This window comes from Capra hircus, chromosome 16, assembly GCF_001704415.2.
Source record: "Capra hircus breed San Clemente chromosome 16, ASM170441v1, whole genome shotgun sequence".
NCBI lineage: Eukaryota > Metazoa > Chordata > Mammalia > Artiodactyla > Bovidae > Capra > Capra hircus.
In genome coordinates, this window is record NC_030823.1 from 71,920,541 (window position 1) to 71,941,973 (window position 21,433).

The 21,433-nt window shown below is 36.2% G+C and overlaps 1 protein-coding gene across 1 annotated transcript in view; it reads right to left on the bottom strand.

The window, feature by feature from the left end:
- Nucleotides 1–13,824, bottom strand: part of SYT14 (synaptotagmin 14) — a 136,279-nt gene extending 122,455 nt beyond the window's left edge. Inside the window, exons 1-2 of the mRNA XM_018060773.1 lie at nt 13,660–13,824; nt 6,776–6,991 (exon numbers count right to left, since the gene is read on the bottom strand). Coding sequence (XP_017916262.1) covers nt 6,776–6,991; nt 13,660–13,771 — 328 coding nt within the window. The 5' untranslated portion in view covers nt 13,772–13,824. The remainder of the gene's footprint in view (nt 1–6,775; nt 6,992–13,659) is intronic.

Below are 21,433 nucleotides of genomic sequence, written 5' to 3' on the forward strand. Positions count from 1 at the left end.
TCAAGGAAAATGTTTAACAAAAATTTAAATAAACCATGTAATATATATCACTTTTACCATGTTAAGACACTAAAAATGTCTGTGTCAAAAGCATGTGAAAAATACAAATTTTTTTGTACTTACCCTCTTCACACAGAAATTGTGAAAATCAGTAGAACAATCTTTATAAAGAACTTAAAATGCACTTAAAGAAAATATAAACAAAAAATTTATTACTATTAAGTACTAAATTATCTTAAAAGTAACATTTAAATAAAGGGAATAAAAAAATGTGATTTAATGATCCTAACCTTGAGTGCGCTTCCCCGATGGCTCAGCGATAAAAAATCTGCCTGCAATGCAGGAGACGCAGGTTTGATCCCTGGGTGGGGAAGATCCCCCACAGAAGGAAAATGCAGCCCACTCTAGTATTCTTGCCTGGGAAATCCCATAGACAGAGGAGCCTGTTGGGCTACAGTCCATGGGGTCAGAAAAGAGTCAGACATGACTTAGCAACTGAACAACATTCTTAAGAAAACATCAAAGTCAACAGCATGGAGCTTGTGAAGCAGCCATAAGAAAGAGTGGCGTGTGTGTGCGTGTGTGTGTGTGTGTGTGTGTGTCTGTGTGTCTATGTGTGTGGGTCTGTGTATCTGTGTATGGGTTACATGTACCCTAAGACATAAGTCATACTGGAAATTATTTTATTTTTAAATATCATTTAAAATTAGTTCACCAAAAAAAATCATATGATTTTTAATATAGCTATGCCATAATATGTAAATGTAGCTTGATAATCTCTATGGTAAATTAAGAACAAAAAGCTATAAGTAACAAAAAGACATTCTAACAATTTTATACTGCTTTTTCTTTATATAAAATCTAATAAGGCATCTCATATAAAAATGGTAAGTACTAAATAGCATGAATAGAATTTCAACGGTTGTGCTATCTTACCAACTTAAACAAGCTATCACAACCTACTATTTAACTCTTAAACCTTTTTAAATTAAGAGGATTATCAGAAAATCTTAATTTTAAGAACATAGTAAAATAAAACTGTGAACAAAGGAAATCTGATAAATTATTTTAATGTTCATTTTTTTCAAAAAAATTTCTTAGAGATATTATCCCCTTTTGTATTCCAAAAAATGGAAGATGAACATGGCCACCTAGAGGAGAAAATATGATCAACAAATACAGGCTGTCATATTTTCTTACTCTTTCTGTAGTATCTGTATTTCAGATTTATAATATGTATAAACTTCTCTAAAAGATCCAACTGAAGAGATTAATTATAAACAAAAGAGACAGGGAGGACACTGAAGCAGCAGTGATAACCCATCAGAAGCTAAAGCATCATTCGTTTTGTAGTGAGCTTGACAAACGTAGTCTTTCTAACTTACTGTGTGACCTTAGGTTAAAAGTTACTTATTTGACCTAAAGTCTCCTCTCACTTCTGTAAAATGGAAATAATCTTATTACAATGTGTTGCAATGAAGATTAAATGTGACAAGGGGTACAGAAACTAACAGTGTCAGGCACACAGGAGGAGCTCAGTGAATGGAGGTTCTCCCTGCCTGGTCAGAAAGTCCTCCTGCCCTGTCTCTCCTAATCCCTACCCGGCCCTCTCTGACCCCCTCTACTCTTACAGATACTTCCAGTATTGGCTATTTCATAGCTTCTCTACTGGAATTATTCAGAGTTGAGAAATGGGGTAATGGTTCCTTACCAGCCCTGATGAGGTAACAGTTCAGTTCAGTTCAGTCGCTCAGCCGTGTCTGACTCTTTGTGACCCCATGAATCGCAGCACGCCAGGCCTCCCTGTCCATCACCATCTCCCGGAGTTCACCCAGACTCACGTCCATCGAGTCCGTGATGCCATCCAGCCATCTCATCCTCGGTCGTTCCCTTCTCCTCCTGCCCCCAATCCCTCCCAGCATCAGAGTCTTTTCCAATGAGTCAACTCTTCGCATGAGGTGGCCAAAGTACTGGAGTTTCAGCTTTAGCATCATTCCTTCCAAAGAAATCCCAGGGTTGATCTCCTTCAGAATGGACTGACTGGATCTCCTTGCAGTCCAAGCGGCTCTCAAGAGTCTTCTCCAACACCACAGTTCAAAAGCATCAATTCTTCGGCACTCAGCCTTCTTCACAGTCCAACTCTCACATCCATACATGACCATAGGCAAAACCACAGCCTTGACTAGACGGACCTTAGTCGGCAAAGTACTGTCTCTGCTTTTGAATATGCTATCTAGGTTGGTCATAACTTTTCTTCCAAGGAGTAACAGTATGCCATGTAAAAATGCACATTAAAAAATATCTTCCCTTCTACCTTGTAATTCTTTAGTCACCTCAACCCACAGCAGTCAAGTCCGATCTTCATAAACATGCAGAATAGTATGCAGAGAAAGGGTCAGATCAGTAATGAGAAACATAACTTATTCAGCTGATCTCTTTACTTGTATCCCAGGAAAATGAACAAATCCTACAAGAGAACGGTACTCAGCGGTCCTCTTAGGTGACCGGCCATGAAGTGAGCAGTATTTCTCCTGAGTCAGCTATGAAGAGGTACAACCAGCTGGCAGAGACCCAGATGGGTATCAGAAGCAACCCCCCCCTCCAGTTATGAGTACATACCAGAGGAAGGTTACTGTTCTGGGGTTGGACACAGAAGATGAACCCCTTCAACTACCTCTTTTTCTTGATAAAGGAGGAAAAAGTAAAATGAAAATGCAGGTAGCAAATGAACACTCTTCGACTTACTGTCTCCTAACCACCTTCAGTCTCACTTATGAGCCTACACTTCTCAAACGTACACAAAGTTACTGATCAACTTCTAGTGGACAAAGGAGCTCGTCTGCACTCTCATCCCCACTCTCTCTGCAGTGTGGCATCCAAAACTCTCCTTCTGTGGCTGACGAAATACAACGTTCTAGTGATTCTCCATTTTATCGGTTACTTACTCTTCTCTGTTTAAGCGACACCCTTAATTCTGTTAATGAAAGGAAATGACTTTCTTTTCTCTCCACACATTCTCCCTCATCAGTTTAATTACGTTCCTTGGCTTCTATTGGCTAAGTATATATGATCTGGCAAAGCTTCTCCCAAACTCATTCATGACTTTAAGATCCACAACCATTTCCAACTGCTTAAATATTGTGCCTTACCATATACATGAAACCACTCTTATCTCCCACCCCTCTCCCACTTCCAAGTAAGAAACATCCCTCTCTGGATTTCTTATTTATATTAATGACCTCAGCATTTTCCTTGTCATACTTGCTGGAAACTAGGATCATTTTTGACATTTCTTCCTTCATTCTAAAGTTCCAATACATTTAATTTCTAAATCCAGTAAACGGTGCCTCTACAAGATCTCTCCCATCCTCTTATATTCCTACTGCCGTTGTTATAATTCAGATTTTTACCATTTCCCACATAGATGATTCCAAAGACCTCCTTAATTGGTGACTTTTTCCTATAGTCTTCCTGTCGTAAACTACTCTTTTTAAAGCACATCCCTGGTTGTGGTCCCTTGGTGAAAAACCTGCAGTGAGTTCTCGCTGGCTAACCAATGAAATCCAGACTTCTCAGAAAGTCACTCCAGGATTTAGACATTATCTGTCTTTCCACTTTATTTTACACATATATAAACATATATATATATACACACACACCTATGTTAGAGTTAAGAAGAGCCTTTTCTCTGTTTCTGAAATAGTCCCTAGATCTCACCCCTTTGTACTGCGGCGTTTATGAACTTCATTCTAAGATACCTCCACTTCTACCCATTTTGCAAAGCTGAACCCTAACGCCATTTTCACAGAAGCTCTCTCACACTTCCCCAGTGGATAGTATTTCGCTCCCTTCCTTAAAACCTTTTAGCATTTTATATGTATTTCTGCATCTTTAGCCTGTGGGCACGTTCAGAATTTAACTATCACTTGAAATTGCTGTTCTCTAAAATCCAGAGCTCTGAAATGTCCCTTTCTAGTCAAGTTTTCCTGTTCGTTTCCTTTCTTCACTGAATCTACTTTGGACTCACAGCAATCTCTGATTTTTCAATTAGCAATAATCTATGATACAAAAAACTATCTTCTTGGTTGATCGCTATCTTACGGTCATCTCTCCATCCTAAACCCCAGTGCCAGCATTTTAACAATAAGGATATCCATCTCCACCTGGATATTCCACAGACCCCTGAAATACAGCATGACTGAAACCAGACTATCTCCTCCCACAAACCTACTTCTCTTATGCTTTCTAAACTCATTAAACAGTCTTTCCTCACACACAGCATGCAGTCATTCGCCAGGATATACTGAGAAGTCCCTCAATGTCTTCTTGAGAAGTCCCTCAAATTCTTTGTCCCTCAGTCATCATTGCTAATAGCATCTCATGGCTGTTTATCGAATCTGTCCTTCTGTCTTGAGCAGTTCCTACCTCCAATTCCTCTTCTGTTACAGTATTTAAACACTAACCTAAAAGTGCCACACTAGCCAGTTTAAAAACTTTCTAGGGCTCCATATTTCCTGGAAGACAACATCCAAACTCCTGAGCATGGCATTCAGGCCCATTACTGTACCTTCTCCAAGCACAGATCCTAGATAAAGCCTTGGAAACACAGTGCCTTCTGCTTTCCTACAATCACTATTCTGTGTGACTGAACAGCCCCCCTCAAGTCTAGCTCACCCACCCCATGCAGATGCCCCATCCCCACCTCCCAAAGCCTCAGTCACCTCCTCCTCTGTATTTCTGCACGACGCTATTCTTGTAATTAACAGACTTCTTACCACACAACGTGACATGTGTACTCACAGGTCATCCTCCGCCAGTCTGGGGGCTCTTTAAAACAAGCTTGCTTTGATTAATCTTTTATATAATTTTTTATACAATGCTTTTATTTACATCCACAGGATCTAGTATGGCACATAAAAAGCTTTCAACAAATGCTTATGAAATAAGTAAATCTCATTTCAGAATGCCTAACATCAAGCTATCCTGGATGTTTTACCAAATGATTTAGGGTAGAAATGGTAGAAAGGTACGAGTCCTAAATACACAGGTGATGTTGAAATGAGAGGTGATTCCAGAGGGAAGGGCAGGAACGGAAGGGCCACTGCGGTTACGCTTCTCTCTCTACCGCGTTCCCCAAACTGCTGAGCCACTGGAGAGTGACAGGACTAGTGGGAAGAAGCAATCAAACCAGCCCAGAAGCGTAGGGTGAGAAGGGATGAGTAGAGCAAAAAAGCCTAAACTGAAGCTGCAAAACAGAAAACGACTAGAGTCCCATTTTACACACTCATAGCTTGCTTGTGGCTACTCACTCTCATCACCATCACTGTTTCCTCAACCACAGCTATGACTACCATTTACTGATCACTTACCAATCAGGCATCAGACACTGTGCTAAGAACACCACACATGACATTTAAGGTCCATGACAACCCTATCAGCAAGTTATTATTCACACTGAGAGACAAGGAAACAAACCTACTAACTGTTAGCTACACTGCTCAAGGGTTCACAGCTTGGTGAGTCACAAGGTCAGAATACGCACAAGGATCAGGCTTTGAGATCCATTCTTTCTGTTCTACTATTCATGAGCCAGGGTTTACATAAGCTGGGGACTGGCTTTGTCATTTTTGCATTATTTAGTTATCACTGTAAACAATATCTTATTTTCTCTAGTGTTAAGTAAGGTATTTTTGAGGGTAGAGTCCATGTCTAATATTTTTTATTTCTTCCCAAACATCTCATAATGAGCTTTCTATATTTATTTTCTTACTGTACCTATGTACTAGCAGAAATAAAAGGGAGGTATATATGCCAATCTTTAGTTAGCATTAAGCCAAATACAAAAGTAAATGATTTAGCTCTTTTGACAACTATATGTGCCAGGGTAAGTCATCAATAGTAACAGGTCCCAAAACACAAGCCACAGCTATAAAATTAAGGTTAGTTTGCGTCTGATGCGATAATAAAAGTGCTATTTAAAATACATTGCTCTTTTCTTCATATCTGGACATATATATAATAATTACTAGGAGTAGAGACACACTGTATCAAGTACATGAACAACTTACTTAAATGTAGAAGGAAAAATGCTGTAAGCAATAGCAAACCTTTGGCCATTGCCTTCCCCATTTCTCTTTTAGAAAGATATAAAAATGTGTGAGAGTGGACTTGTATCTTCTATGTAGGTTGAGTTCAAATGTCAGTGTCCTCATGTGAGGCAAAAATCAGTTAGAGACAAAATAATCCTTGAAAACTCCTTAAATTCCCCTTAAAACCTAGTACAATACAGGCACTCCGTAAATTTATCTCAGTTTTTCCTCTACATGGAACAGATCATCATTTCTTCCGCTACGTGCTGCATGAAGTGTCTGGCTCATGCTAGGGGCCATACTGAATGAAAACGCATTCATTTCCACATGGCAATCATAGTCAATACTGTGAGATATCAGTTCCTGTAACAGGTATTTAGGAAATGATTCCATCTGAGACAAGAGCATATTCCCATTTCCCATTTCATGACTGCTAGACATATGCTCATTGTGAAAGAGCACTAGAATTACCACTGTATTTCAATTCTTGGTGTTTTGGTTTGGGATGTTCTGGTTTTGGCTTGAGCTCAAAGATTTGAATTTGAATAAATTACAGTCCCAGAAATGTGACTAGCCTATTTGCGCTCTTATTTACTGTGCAGCCACAGATGCCCAGAGTTGTAGAAACAAATAACTAAATACTATAGCGTATCATCTAAAAAAATTAAATAATTAACCTATCTTACCTTCATCTATTGATGCTTCACTACTGTATCCATCATACTCTGCAGAAAGAGGACTATATTTCTGTCTCGTTTCCCAAGTATAGCTCTTTTGTCTAGAATCTGCCAATGGTAGTCTGGAATTGTGTGTTCTGGATAAGGCCTCATGGTATTTACCCAGAGCTTCATCTTCACTTTCAGAGGATGAACCATGCTCATCTTTGTCCATGTAGGAATTATCTATTTGGAATGACAAGGAGAGCAGATCAAAATTTAATGCTATAAAATAATGGCAAATTTGCTATAGTCATATATATGTTATATATATGTGTCATATGTATTCATATACACACAAATATATATACACACAAACAATCTGAATTTCCCACTTTAGAAAAATATTTTTTCATCCAAGAAGCCCAAGTTTTGGATTTTTATGTTTTACTAGAATAAACTGACTTGCATATTTGAATTATATAAATACTGTTGGTCACAGGGATTTTCCAACCATGATACAGATAAACAGAATAATAGGGCTTGCCATCTTCCACAATTTTTTTTAGAGCATTAGTAGCACATGAAGAAGTGTAAGTATTGCTAATACATACGGATCTGACTGAAATTATTCATGTAACAAGAGACATTACTGGTCATCATCTTAGCCAAAATTTTCATAGCTGATACTGCTTAGTGCTAGAAGCAGAACAAAGAGACAGACAGACATACACTACTGATCGAAATATAAATGATTCAACTTTCTAGATAGCAAGCTGGCAATACATATCAAAGTTTCCAATTTGTATAGTCTTTGATTCATTCATAAGAATTAACCAATTCCATTTCTAAGAATTCAGCCTAAAAAAATAATTAACAGATGGGCAGTGATATGTATTTTACTGAACTGTGTTTAACAGCAAAAGAAAACAAAAATGCACGCTAAATGTCCAACGCTGGGCCTTGGTTAAGTAAGTTATGATACACCTGTGCAATGATACACTATGCAATCATTAAAAACAAGGAGGTGAACTTAGAAGTGCTCACAGGGAAAGAATGCCTACCATATAATGTTAAGAGAAATAAAATAGAAGTTATCGTCTCATTTAAAAAAACAGAGTAACACATATACACACATCTACATGCAATGTATACACACATCCATGCAGTATAAGTTTATAGATACATACAAAAATATCTGGAAGCATATATATCAAACTTAACACATCATCTGTGAAAGACAGACTTCCTAGGGAAACTTTACTTACATATACCCAAATTTCAAATTACATTTCCAGAAGACAAACTGGTCAATTAATTTTATATTCTTTTAAAAAGCACTAGTTATTATTAATATCATTTACTTAAAAAGTAAAGATTTTGAAACTGCATCACGTTGAGATTCATTTAGACAAGATGTAACCTTCTCAGAATTCTAAAACAACCCCAGAAGGATGAAGAGACCACAGCAGTCAGAAGTTATTAGTTCAGTCTAGACATTTCTCTCATTATACTCAGCTAAAATCATCTGCACTACAGGAATCAAAGTTTAAAATTCAAGTGGAGAGACAAAGAACGAGAATAAGATATGGGATATAAATTCAATATTTAGAGTTAGAAACATGGTAGCCTCAAGGTCACTAGTCCAAGTCCCACTTTTAATTCAGTAAAATAAAACTATCAAAGGATAAAACCATAACCAATGTTATATTCTGCACTGACAACACTTAGTCACCAGCCACATGCAGTTATTTAAATTAAGTAGAAATAATAAAATTTAAAACTTAGTTCTCCAGTGCTACTAGCCACATTCCAAGTGCTCAAGAGCTATGTGTGGACAGTGGTTACTGTATGGAGCAATACAGATGTGCAGAACTCTTCCATCACTGCAGAAAGTTCTATTAGACAGGACTGCGATGACGGCAGATCTCTAGAACCTAGGCATTCTGACTCCCAGGTTTTAGCACTGCGTGGATTCTAAGGGAGCAGGAGAGCTCTGAGGAGGGTAGCAAGAAATTTACTACTATAAGATATTACCTGAAGTAGCCCCTGCATTCAGAAAGGGAAAAGGAAACCCGTCTTCCTCTTATTATATCTTATAAGCTCTGTCAGAACCTAGGACTCAGGTATTAATACTAGCAATATTACAGTTCAGCTATATGAAGGGACAATCCATATGGGTCAAATGATTTTCAAAATGATTTTTAAATCATAATATGTTTCAGTTTGGAGGTGGTGGTTCAGTTGCTAAGTCGTGTCCGACTCTTGCAACTCCATGGGCTGACTGTAGCACACCGGGCTCCTCTGTCTACAGGATTTTCAGTTTAGTACTCATTAAAATCTAGAATATTGAGAGATATGTGATTCCTTTAGGTAGTAGCATGCTTCTTAATTAAAACAAATCAAAATTTTAAATTCTGCACTACTATCTGTGAAGTACTTATTAACAGCATCCATTCTGTTATTTTATGAATAAGATAATATGTAAACTATTTTACTTAATTTTATTTCTTTTGATTTTTATTACTTCAGGTAATTAGGCTACCAAAATTAAATCAAGGCTACTAAAAAAACAAACAAACACTGAATCTGACATTTCAAACAACTGCTAGGAGGATAAACTTCAAAACAGATACATTTCCAAAAATTTACATTGCTTTTTAATTGGCTCATCCATCTTGGATCAGCCAATATTATACCATTTAAAAATCACTCAGACAACTGATAAACAGCAGCTTCCCATCACACAGGAAGTCTTGCAACAGAACTGAAACGGCCTTGTGCATTTCTAGTGCTACTCAGTTTTTTGTTATTTTATGAGAATGTAAACATACACAAAAATTCCATATGTATCTTTTACAAATAAAAGCCAGTGTACTTCTGGTGCTGTGATCAGATCAACGGTAAACGAGAATGACTAAGGGATAACCATGGCTCAGACAGTAAATAATCTGCCTGCAATGTGGGAGACCTAGGTCTGATCCCCGATTGGGAAGATCCCCCGGAGAAGGGAACAGATACCCACTCCAGTAATTGTGGCCTGGAGAATCCTATGGACAGAGGAGCCTGGCGGGCTACAGTCCATGGGGTCACAGAGTTGGACATGACTGAGCCACTTTCACTTCACTTCAAGGGATAACCAGGAGTGGTAACTGACAATACGAAGAAAACCAAGTAACTGTCAGCTAATTGTTTTGAAAACTGTCACAAATATTGTGGATGAAAATTGTGACTGCTTAGCTGGAATCTTAATTGTACATAGAGAACTCATGAATAAAAAGATTGTTCATGTATACGCTTTGGAAACCCAGAAGTCACATAAAACTCTCAATGTATGGCTAAATGAAAAGACATACTCTGAAGCATGTATTTCAATAAAATAAAAATCCATTGCTTTCAAGGAAAACATAAAACATTTGGTAGATTCTTACCAGGAAAGATGTGAAGAGCAACAATGTATAAACGGTTAAGGGTAGGTTACAAAAACACAAAATTTTAAAATTCAACTACAGCACACCAAATAAATTCCAATTAAAGTATGCAGAGTACTTAAGAAAACCATAGAGTTCTGGGTTGTACAATAAATGGGCATTAAGTAAAATGAAGGTCCTTAAAATTGTCCAAATAATGCAGGGACCAGGGGCAATACTTAAATCAGAGGAATACAAACAACATGCTTTTGAAAGGACTGTAAGAAAAAACTGCATGACTTGAAAAATGTCTCCCAGTAAGAGGACTCAAGAAAGCCTTAGTAATACAGATATACAGAGAAAAATTAAAGAAGTTGGATGATGTTTTTCCTAATGTGAAAAAATTAAGAGAAAATCTTATCACTCAAACTCACATTAGGAGACCTCACCTTTTTCTGATATTATCTTAAAATATTTTTCATCTTTACTCTTTGCTGTTTCTTTTTTGGCAGAAATGGCTTCATTTTTCTTTGTTTTTATATCTTCTTTCTCTTTGTAGTATTTTGTTGGATTCATTTGTTCTTTGATTTTTCCTTGACACTGATCTTTAGAATTAGTTGATGCTGCTGGATATAAGTCTTCCTTCTTAATGGATTTCTGTATCATATGTCTACTGCTTTCCAAAATATCTTTTGGAGAACATTCATTTCCTAAATAGTTATTCCCTTTGTGGCCTTTACTTTTAATATGTGTTTCAGCTTTCTTTAAGTAATTTTCTTTCATTTCTTGATATCTTACCTCCTTTAAGTCAGGTTTACTATCACTGGAAATTTCTAATCCATTTTTTCGACACCTGTCAGTACTTTCAAGTTCTTGCCAAGCAGATCCAGCACTTGCATCCTGCCTGCTAACTGATACCCTACCATCACGCACATGGCCTTTCAAAGAATCGCCTTTCAAACCATTATCTGATTCCTGATACTGTGATGGCATCTGCTGCCTATTATTAATATGTTTAACTCCTCCTCCTTTGTTCATTCCTTGGTCTTGCTTTTGTGAAACTGAAGTATTATAGCTGTTTATTCGATTTGCTCGGTTCTCTAAATTGAATGGTGCTTTCTGACAATTAGTGTTTTGGGAGACTGCTGGTTTTGTGGTGCTTTCTTGTTTAGAAGTATCTGCAGCTTCTGGGGCTGCAGAGCTTTCCTCTTCTGGGCGAAAGCCATTTATCATGCTTGTTACCTGTTCAGCAACTGAGTCAGTGAACGCATAGCTGACTTCTCCTACGGCAGCAGTCAAATCTTCCACAGCATTACTGATCGTGTCCACCAGAGAGGACACTGAAGGCAGATTCTGCTGCAAACTTTTGAAAAATGCCATTTTCTAATTCCTGTTCCTAAAAGTTGCAATCATGGAATTTTCTCTTCTCAAAATATTAAGCACTCTGGAGTTTCAATTTAACATTTACTTAAATGGTGCTATTCATTAGCTCAACATCAGTATTTCACATTACGCCTTTTAGTCTTTCTGTAATAGCTTATGTAACGGAAGAAATATGCTGACGTAAAAGACGCTTCAAAAAAAATCAAACCACTTGGTTTAAACGTAACGACATTTTTTCCCACTCCATAGCTGTCATGACAGCAGCAAGACAGTATTTTTCCCTCAAATACTATTGGGTTTTTATTCTATACCTGCAAGAAGAAGTATAAAAAGGATTTTTATTATGTACTTTTTAGTTAACTTATTAATAGTCTATGTATGGGAACTGCCCTATATTATTAACAAAGCACCAATACCATTTCAAAATAAAAAATGTATTAAGGATTCCCCCGATACATATATTCTCCCCAATATGTATTTGTTTATATACCTAAACAATTTTGCAGAAATTAGAATAGGGAAGAGAAGAGAGAGAACATTTGCTGAGTGGCTATTACATGTTAAGAACTGTGATTTACAAATTTTTTTCTTATTTGATCTTATAATAACTCTAGGAGGTAAATATTATTATTCTTATTTAATAAGCGAGTAAAGAAACAGCCTCAGAAAAATTAATAAGGTCCCCCCATCTTTCCAATAGATCCTCAAGGTCAAAACTCTTTCTACAGTAAGAGTAAGAGGATATTTAACTTTTCACTTTCATCCACTCAAATGAGCTCTTGGGTTTTCCCGATGCCATGGAACAGATTGAATGCAGGAGCAGATATGAGAATCCAGTTGTTTCTTTCTTCTGTGCCAGTCATTAGAGAGACTTGCAATGTAAAGCAATGTCACTCCTCTCATCAAACGTATTTTTTGGTTTTAGAAAATATACAGTTTTTAAAATTAATACATTTTAGATTAACAAGTAATAGACTTACTGTTGGGTTTTTAAAAATAAATTGAAAAAATATTTAAAATTTTTCTTAGCTTTTAACTTCTAACTTGGTATATATCATTGAGCTATAACTCACATAAACAAAAACTCTTTGGGGTCCTCAATAATTTTTAAGAGTGTAAAGGGATAAGACCAAAGAAAAACTAGAAATGCCAAAACAGAGAATTACTGGAGGCTACTAAAAGAGGTTTCTTTAACCAGTTTATTCTACACAAATGATGAAAAAATAAAATAAAACAGGTGAAGTATGAGAAACATTAATCAAATCAAACCACATAAAATACCACAGTTTCCTTAATGCGAAATCTGCATGATGTAATTCAACAATAAGATTTTTATTAACAATGAGGCTATCACTTTTTAAGTTATCAGATATAAGAGAAAAGCATCTCTTTAACACTTATACATGGACAAGAAGTGTAAGGCTTCTCTTGTATTTTTCCTTAAAATTCTAAATTAATGTCTCACGTTTACAATTTTCAACTTCTTTTTGCTATTATTTATATAAGCCAGTCTTTGGAAACAGCAAATAAGAACTCTATAATAACTTAAAAAAATAAAAATTTTTCGTAAGAAAAAGAACAATATCACAGCCCTCATCTTTCCTATTATCTGGTAACACTAAGCAATATATCTATGTTGCCAAGGAGGAAAGAAGAACACTAAGTTTCATAATCAGATTTTACATACTAAATTACTAGAGAAAACCACCTTCTCTAAACAACAAAATTATCCATTGCTGAGAATTCAACAGCAGATTAAAGAGTGAATACTCTCAAAAGCTTTCTAGGGACATGGGAAAAAAGCTCTCTAGAAAACTATTTGGACAATGGATTTGAGCACAGAAAGTAATAAGATATGTCCTTCTTCTTAAAGTATATAAAAATGTCATTCTATGATGATATACAATTCATTTTTATGCAATATAGTAGCAATTCATGGGCAATAAAAAGATAGCTGAACATAATCTATGCAATAGATCTTTTACTCTCACAGAATAATGTCTAAAAGTTAGTTTACTGTATGTCAGAATCAAGCTTTTTAATGTACATCATATTTTTAAAATAAAGTAATAAACAGTATATAGAAAGGCTAAACAAGAGAAGCAGCGATATGATACTTACAAATTTTATCTTGTGAATTCTTCCTTGCACTGTATCCTGAACCAAGATCTGGAAACCCGCCAACATTTTCAAAACAGAACTTCTTATTAATATAGAGAAAAAGGAGCAGCATCAAGATAATAAACACCCCAACAGCAGACAAAAATCCAACTGCCTCTGGAGATACTGGAGGGAAAAAAAGTCACAGCTGTAAGCATTTATTCTTCTTCAAGTTACAAATAAGAAGGAAACCCCTATACATTGTGTTAAGATTGCTGTCTTATTTGAATTTTATTTTAAAATTTTCATAGTTCACAACAGTTCAGTCTGTGAGAAAAACAAATTGCACAGTTTAATGAGTTGTTCAATTTATTCAAAAGTATATTAAAATTTATTGAAGAGTATATTAACAGTTTCCCTGTAAGTTATGTGGGAACAATCTTAAAAGAAATGGGTCTATAAAAGAGGCAGTTACCATATATTTAGTCCATTGACGAGTATTGAAAAAATTTTAAAACAAGATTTAGAAAAACTTATTTCCCAGGCACTTAAATTTATGAGAACGTATACCATTGCTGTTATCTCTAAAAGCTTCAATGGTTCTTTTTGTGTTAAACAACTGTGGACTTTTTAACTTGGCATTGAAAACTCCAGCCTCTTTTCAATACTTCTCTCCAATCAGATGATTCCATTTACCACATGCCGTGTTTCTGTCTGCCTCCTCCCCTTGCCAGGAGTGACCAAGTATCCTCTCTATACCAAATCCCACTCATTCATTCACCCAACAAATACTCTGCAGCAGTGGCCATACACCAAGCATATCACACATGCATTTCCTATCTTCCTTGAACAGGCTGGTGAAGGCAGTCACATCGCAGTGCAACCAAGGTTATGTAACCCAGTACTGAAGGATCAAGTAAGCTTTTCTGCAAGTTATGGCTCCTGTGATTATATTTTAAGAATCAGCCAAAAAAGTGAAAGTGAACGTCGCTCAGTCGTGTCTGACTCTTTGCAAATCCCAGGGACTACACAGTCCATTAAATTCTCCAGGTCAGAATACTGGAGTGGGTAGCCGTTCTCTTCTCCAGGGAGCTTCCCAACCCAAGGATCAAACCCAAGTCTCCTGCATTGCAGGCGGATTCTTTATTGTCTGAGCCACCAGGGAAGCCCAAGAATTAGCCAAGTGAATACTATTTCATGCAGAAGAAACAGCATGTGAAAACCAGAGTTTCTGTGCATTCCAGAAACTCCATGAATACATGAGAATCATGAACACAAGAGAATACATGAAATCATCCAGGGAGATTTGGCAGAATGAGAACAGACAAAACCTTCTCCAGCTTCTCCAATCCTTAGTCATCTCTTTCTTTTCAACTTCTGCATTCTCTCTCTCTGTGGCACCAGTCATTTGGAATTAAACAGAACTAAACTTTTATAATCTCAGTGCCTGACTTAAGCATTAGTAGACAATGAATCCAAAGCCTCAAATACCACCCTACTCTTTTCTCCTCCACTGCTCAAGCAGCAACTAAAACGTCATCTCCTCCAAAATTCCTTTTTTAATCTGAAGAATCATGACAATTGGCATCTAACTCATTTGTTAAAAATGAAGTCACCCACCAGTCAATGATGAGTGCTTTCCTCTCCTAGCTTTTCAGCATTTGTGAAAGCTAGGCATCCCAGGTGCAGGACTGATATGACATTATGGTCTGTTCAAAGCTGGGTCACCAGTACTGCAGTCAAGGACAGAGCAGAGAATGATACTGCAAAGGAGGCGTGATGAGCGTGAGGCAGAAGGTGGCAGGAATGGTGGAAGTGCTCTGAATAGCAGCCCGGTGCAGAGGAACAGATCCTGCTACCAGAACCAAGATGTCACGCCTAGATGTTAGCCCTTTCTGTCTCATTCTCAGGCTGGAGCATAGTCAGGAAAGAGAACATAGTTTAAAAAAAGAATCTAAGGTATATGACATAAAACAGTGATACACATCAAGCCTGAAGGTTAAGGCAAAAAAAAAAAAAAGGTAAAAAAATTATCATCAGCAGATCTAAAAGCTAGGAAGATCGCAGCAGGACAGAATCTGGTACGAAGACACAAAATTCTCAGTGTGACCATATTCAGTATTACATTATAAACAGCACATATAGGAGCTCCCCTTTCAGCCCAGGCCCAAAGCACACTAAGAAATGTGATGCCGTAAGTGAACACACAGCATTAGCTCTAATAATAAGCGGCTTAAAATCTCCCATCCCGTATGGCTGAGTCCCTTCACTGTTCACCTGAAGCTATCACAACACTGTTAATTGGCTATACTCCAATACAAAATGCTTTGGGTGTTAAAAATAAATAAGTAAAATTTTTAAAAAATCTCCCATCTCTTAGAAGACTACATGAAAGAGGAAACATGACTCACCTAAGAAAGCTAGTTATTGCTAATAAAAACAATATAGCATATATTATGTGCCATTCACTTTCAAGTACTTTATATTTATTAACTCTTTTAATCTTCACAATCTTCCTCTCATTTACCCCCACTATAAATTGAGACATGGAGCTATTATACCATGTGCCCAGCTAGAAAGTAGAAGAATCAGGATTCAAGCCCTGTCTGGCTCCAGAATCTGTGTTTTTAACTACTGCCCATACTTCTCTTGTGTTCCTTTGCTTCCCTTCCCGCCTTTCCTACACCTTTCCTCAATCCTTACTTCTGTGTTCCTCTCTCATTTCCCTCCTCCCTTCCCACTTATAAATTTAACCCAGGGAGAAAGGTCAACTATAAACACGTACAATACAGCAAGCATGACAAGAGAACTACTGAATATATTAAGCAGTGCTGCTGCCGCTGCCAGGTCACTTCAGTCGTGTCCGTACTGGAACACAAAGAAGGAACACTACCCGGCAAAGTTACAAACACTTCAGAAAGGAGATAACACTTGGGTAGGGTATGAAAGATTAATAGAAGCTCTATTAAAGAGTAAAGGGCAGATGAAAGAGCGTGATCAAAGACCAGGAGCAGTGCGCATGGCGTCCCATCGGCACTACTGGGCCATAGGCCTGGCTGTCTTATCTACCTTTGGCTCCTCTAAGTACTTAGCACAATGCTACCAGCTGACACTATACAAACATTTGTAAATGCATGAATGAATGTGTGTTCAGGAAAGATCAAAAGTATGCCAGAACAGTTACTGAAAATGAAAGCAAGGTTCAAACTGTCAAAGAACCCCAAACACCATCCTAAAGACTTTGTACTTGTAGAACTATATTCCCTGAAACAATCAGAAAACTTGGCAAACAGCAGGGAGTGGATGGTGGTAAAATATGAGGACTAAGCAGTAGCGGCGATGGCAGAGAAGAGGGGTGAGTTTGTTCAGAGGAAATTGGTAACAATCCAGTCAATTCATGGAGAGAATGAGGATAAAGAGAAGTAGAAGGTAATTCTAAAGTTTCTAGCTTGAGTGAATAGGTGAATGGTACCGTGCTGAGTTTAATCGCTCAGTTGTATCTGACTCTTTGCAACCCCACGGACTGTAGGCCGTCAGGCTCCTCTGTCTATGGGATTCTCCAGGCAAGAATACTGGAGTGGGTTGCCATGCCCTCTTCCAGGGGATCTTCCCAACCCAGTTCTCCCACATTGCATGCGGATTATTTACCATCTGAGATACTAGAGAAGCCCAAGAATACTGGAGTGGGTATCCTATCCCTTCTCCAGGGGATCTTGGCAACCCAGGAACCAAACCAGGCTCTCCTGCATTGCAGGTTGATTCTTTACCATCTGAGCTATCTGGGAAGCCTGGGTGAATGGTAACACCATTTAAAAAAATGAAAAAAATACAAACTTAAAGGCATGTGGTTTAGAGCATGGGAGTCGAGAAATCAGTGGAAGAAGAGAGGCAGGTAGCAAGTTTAGGTTTTGACATGTTACTTTAGCATGTCTGCAGACAACTGCAGAGTGGATGTCCAGAAAAGAGAGAAATATGATAGTGCTCTGATGAAGGTCAGGTTCATTATAAAGAGTTGGGAGGTCTCCCTTTGCTCATCTGTTGCATGTAAAAGGCATCACTGACTAAATACAAACCTCATTGGCAAATGACAGGTACTATGCCTTAATGGAAAATCTCCTACTTCACAAATTTTCAGATCAATACAAACCATTAATTTGGACAAAATGAAAACAGAATCTTTCCGCATTAGAAAATGGAAAAAGGTGCCTTATACTTACAAGGCAAATATACTATATAACTCCCTTTTAATCCACTGCTTGGCTAAACGCCCATTCTCTACATTCATGGAAAAACATTTTGTATTTAAAATTTTAAAACAATAATATAATTGTAGAAAAGAAATAACATTTTCTGACAGAAAGTATTAAAAAGCTTCAGACTTTTACTTTTTCACCCTTATGTCAGGATTGAGATATTTAATTATTATTTGATAATCCCACTTGTCCATAAAACAGAGATGGAACAATACACTGAAATCACCCTGAAGATATGAATATGATACACCATCAAAACAGTTAAATAAAATCACATGAACTCAAACCTCACTAATACAAAACATATTTTTTAGTATTTGATGGAATTTATTCCTAAATTCTTAAACTATGCATCTGCTTAAAAAGCCACAGAAATATTTCTAAGATTATGATTAATTTATCTATAGATAAATCTACTCTCTCCAAACATTCTAGGTCATTTGCTACAGGCAAGTAAATGCTATTTTAAATGTATATTACCTCTTAACAGAGAACCTTCGAAGTCTCTAACAGCACACAGTTAATTAGTTTAAGTCAATAAGTTAATATTATACATTTAAAGAACTAAATTTGCTGAATCAAATTTAATTAAACAATAACAACAAAGACCAAACAATAACAAAATTAATAATATCAAACATTTAAGGAGTCCTTAATATTTGCAGGGGGCTGCTTTAGAAAATGCATTACAAACATTATCAAACTGAATCCTCACTACAACCTCATTTTTCAGGTATGGGAACTGAGGCTCAGTAAGAATAAGGAGAATTTTCCAGATCTTAAAATTGTTATTCGGTGACATGAAATCTTGATATAAATACAGGCACACTGATTCCTGCTCCCAAAATGTCAAACGCTAACCCTTACTGCTTTCTATTTGCCAGGCGCTATTTTAATCTTTCATTTTAAATGTAATGCTCAAAACGATTTTGTGATAATAAATACTACATATTATCTTAGGCTTTAGATTAGAAAACTGAAGCTCAGAGAGTAATAAGTTTGTCTAAAGTCACAAATCTAGGAAATGATAGAACCTGGATTTGAACCCAGATACTCTGACTCCAGAGTCCACGGTCTTAAAACACCAAGTAATACTACTGCTTCCTTAAATGCCAACCTGAAATATAAAAATAAGGGAAAGCCATGTGATCAAATAACATAGCTTAGTACATACATTATGAAAAAACATTTCATGGATTAGCTTTGTATATATGTATATAGGAACTGATTTCCGCTTTCTCAAATATACAAATTATAAAATTGGAATCATAGTTATTTTCTATTCAAGATACTTTTGAAAGCTAATGAAATAAAAATTTAAAAACAAAGTATTCTATAGAATAATAAGCCTGACAGGCATTAGTAATGCTCAATAAAAATATAAGGAAGATGTCTGTGAGCTATATGACTCTCTATATGAAGTATCTAAAGACTACACTGCAAAGTCAAAAAGGGAACAAAGTATAGCATCTCACGAGAAAATACGAAAAGTTTAGCTTGTCCAAGATAAATAATTATTTATGCTATGTATATGGAACTGGCTTTGCAGTTATTTATACTATATATTTAGAAAAGAATATATATATATATATATTTACAAAAGGTAAACTAAAAAAATACCACTTTCTGCCCAAAATAAAAAGATGTACTGAAATATAAGGGAGATATTTATTAAACTAACACTTTCAATATAAATTTACTGATATAATAATATTCTTTTCTAATCTGTATCAAAATATTAATTTTTAGTTATAAAATAAATATTATAAAACTATTTTTCCCATTATATTTCAAATACATACAAAATAAACAAGTACTTATGATTCCTATACAGTAATTCTTTTAAAAATAAGAATAAAGAAAAACAACTTACAGTTTTCATCATAAGGTCTTTATTGCTGATTTGTGCTGCTGGGCAAGAAATACTAGTCCTCTAACAGCACTGTCATGGAGACTTAAATAATTCATTTAATAGATGCAATTCTATCTCCTGAACAAAATGTGAACTATATAAGAAGTTGACTTTCATTTTAAAAAGAATATTGCTCCCTATTTAATAACCCCTGAATATTTTCCCAGATTTTAATCAGAAAAACCCCTCCATTGATTTTTCTCTGGTTTAGACATAAAACAGATCACCTATCAGAGATCCAAGAAACAAGGTAGGAAGGTAAAAGATTAATTTGATGTTTTGCTTAAATTTCCTTCTGTAACATCTCGGTTACTCCCACAAATAAAAACTGCTGTGAAATTTTTATATTATAATATAAATGATGAAAAACTGAAAGAATGACATACAAATCAAAGAAAGGAATAATACGTATCTATAATTCTAGATTTTATTAAAACATAATCACTAAGAAAACATTTACTCACACGTGACATAGTTGGCTGCTGAGTAATTTAAAGGGACAACAGGGGGAAGGCACTGATGTAATAACATGGGACACTGACGATCTTAGAAACAAAACTCCCCTCTGGGAGACAGTCACCTGACCAGGCTGATAAAACAGAGGCTACCCAACTTGTTTCAAATGGCAAACCATCAATAAATTAAATCTGTATTTCCTCTAAGTAACATGTTGTAAATTGGAATTTCGTTCAAATCCCGAAACAACAGCAAAAAAAATACTAATTTTTTTAAACTGAAAAAAAGAACGCAAACACTTATGAAATATGGAACATCAAATACATAATATATTTAAACTTTACACTTAATACTTAAGGCTTGCTAATAATGTACTTACTACACTTAATATATTTAAAGCAAATACTTGTTAATAATAAATCAAGCTCTATGTCTGAAAGAGATTTTTCTTCAAGGGCAGTCTTGACTGAGGCTTCAAAACTATAATTCCAGTGAAGCTGAGACCACGAAAAACTTTTTTCCTGGTAAGTCACCCAACAGCAAAGCATACACATTCTTTTAAACAACAAAGAAGAGTTTCCTGCTCCAAATTTGTTCTCTATTCAGTGTGAATGAATTCTTCCATAATTATCTGAATCTCAAATGGTATGGACAACAGATAAGGTCACTTCTTCCCCTTTTACTTTTTCTATGATTATTCACCCTTCCTTTTCAGTAAGATCTTCACTGACAAGATTCTGAAACTTCAACACAACGCCAACTGCAGAAGAATCCTTCGAGTTAAAGCCAAACTCATGTCAAATAGTTTTAGATACGCTTATTTCAGACTTTAATTCTAAAACATTGAATTCTGATCAATACAAACCAGTTTCTTTCGCATCTAAGAACTTCCTCCTATATTTCAATATCATGTCAACTAGTTCTCTTTAAATTTGTTCATATTATTATATATTTTTTCCAACTTTATTGAGGCACAGTTGAGAACTGAAAACTGTAAGTATTTAAGGTACAACTATGAATATTCACCACAAACAAGCTAATTGATACTTCCATCACCTCAGTCATCATCTTTTGTGGGTATGTGCGGTGAGAACACATTATGACCTCTTGCCAGGGATACAACCCAGTATCAATAATTTCAGTCACATTGCTATACGTTCAGTCTCCAGAACTG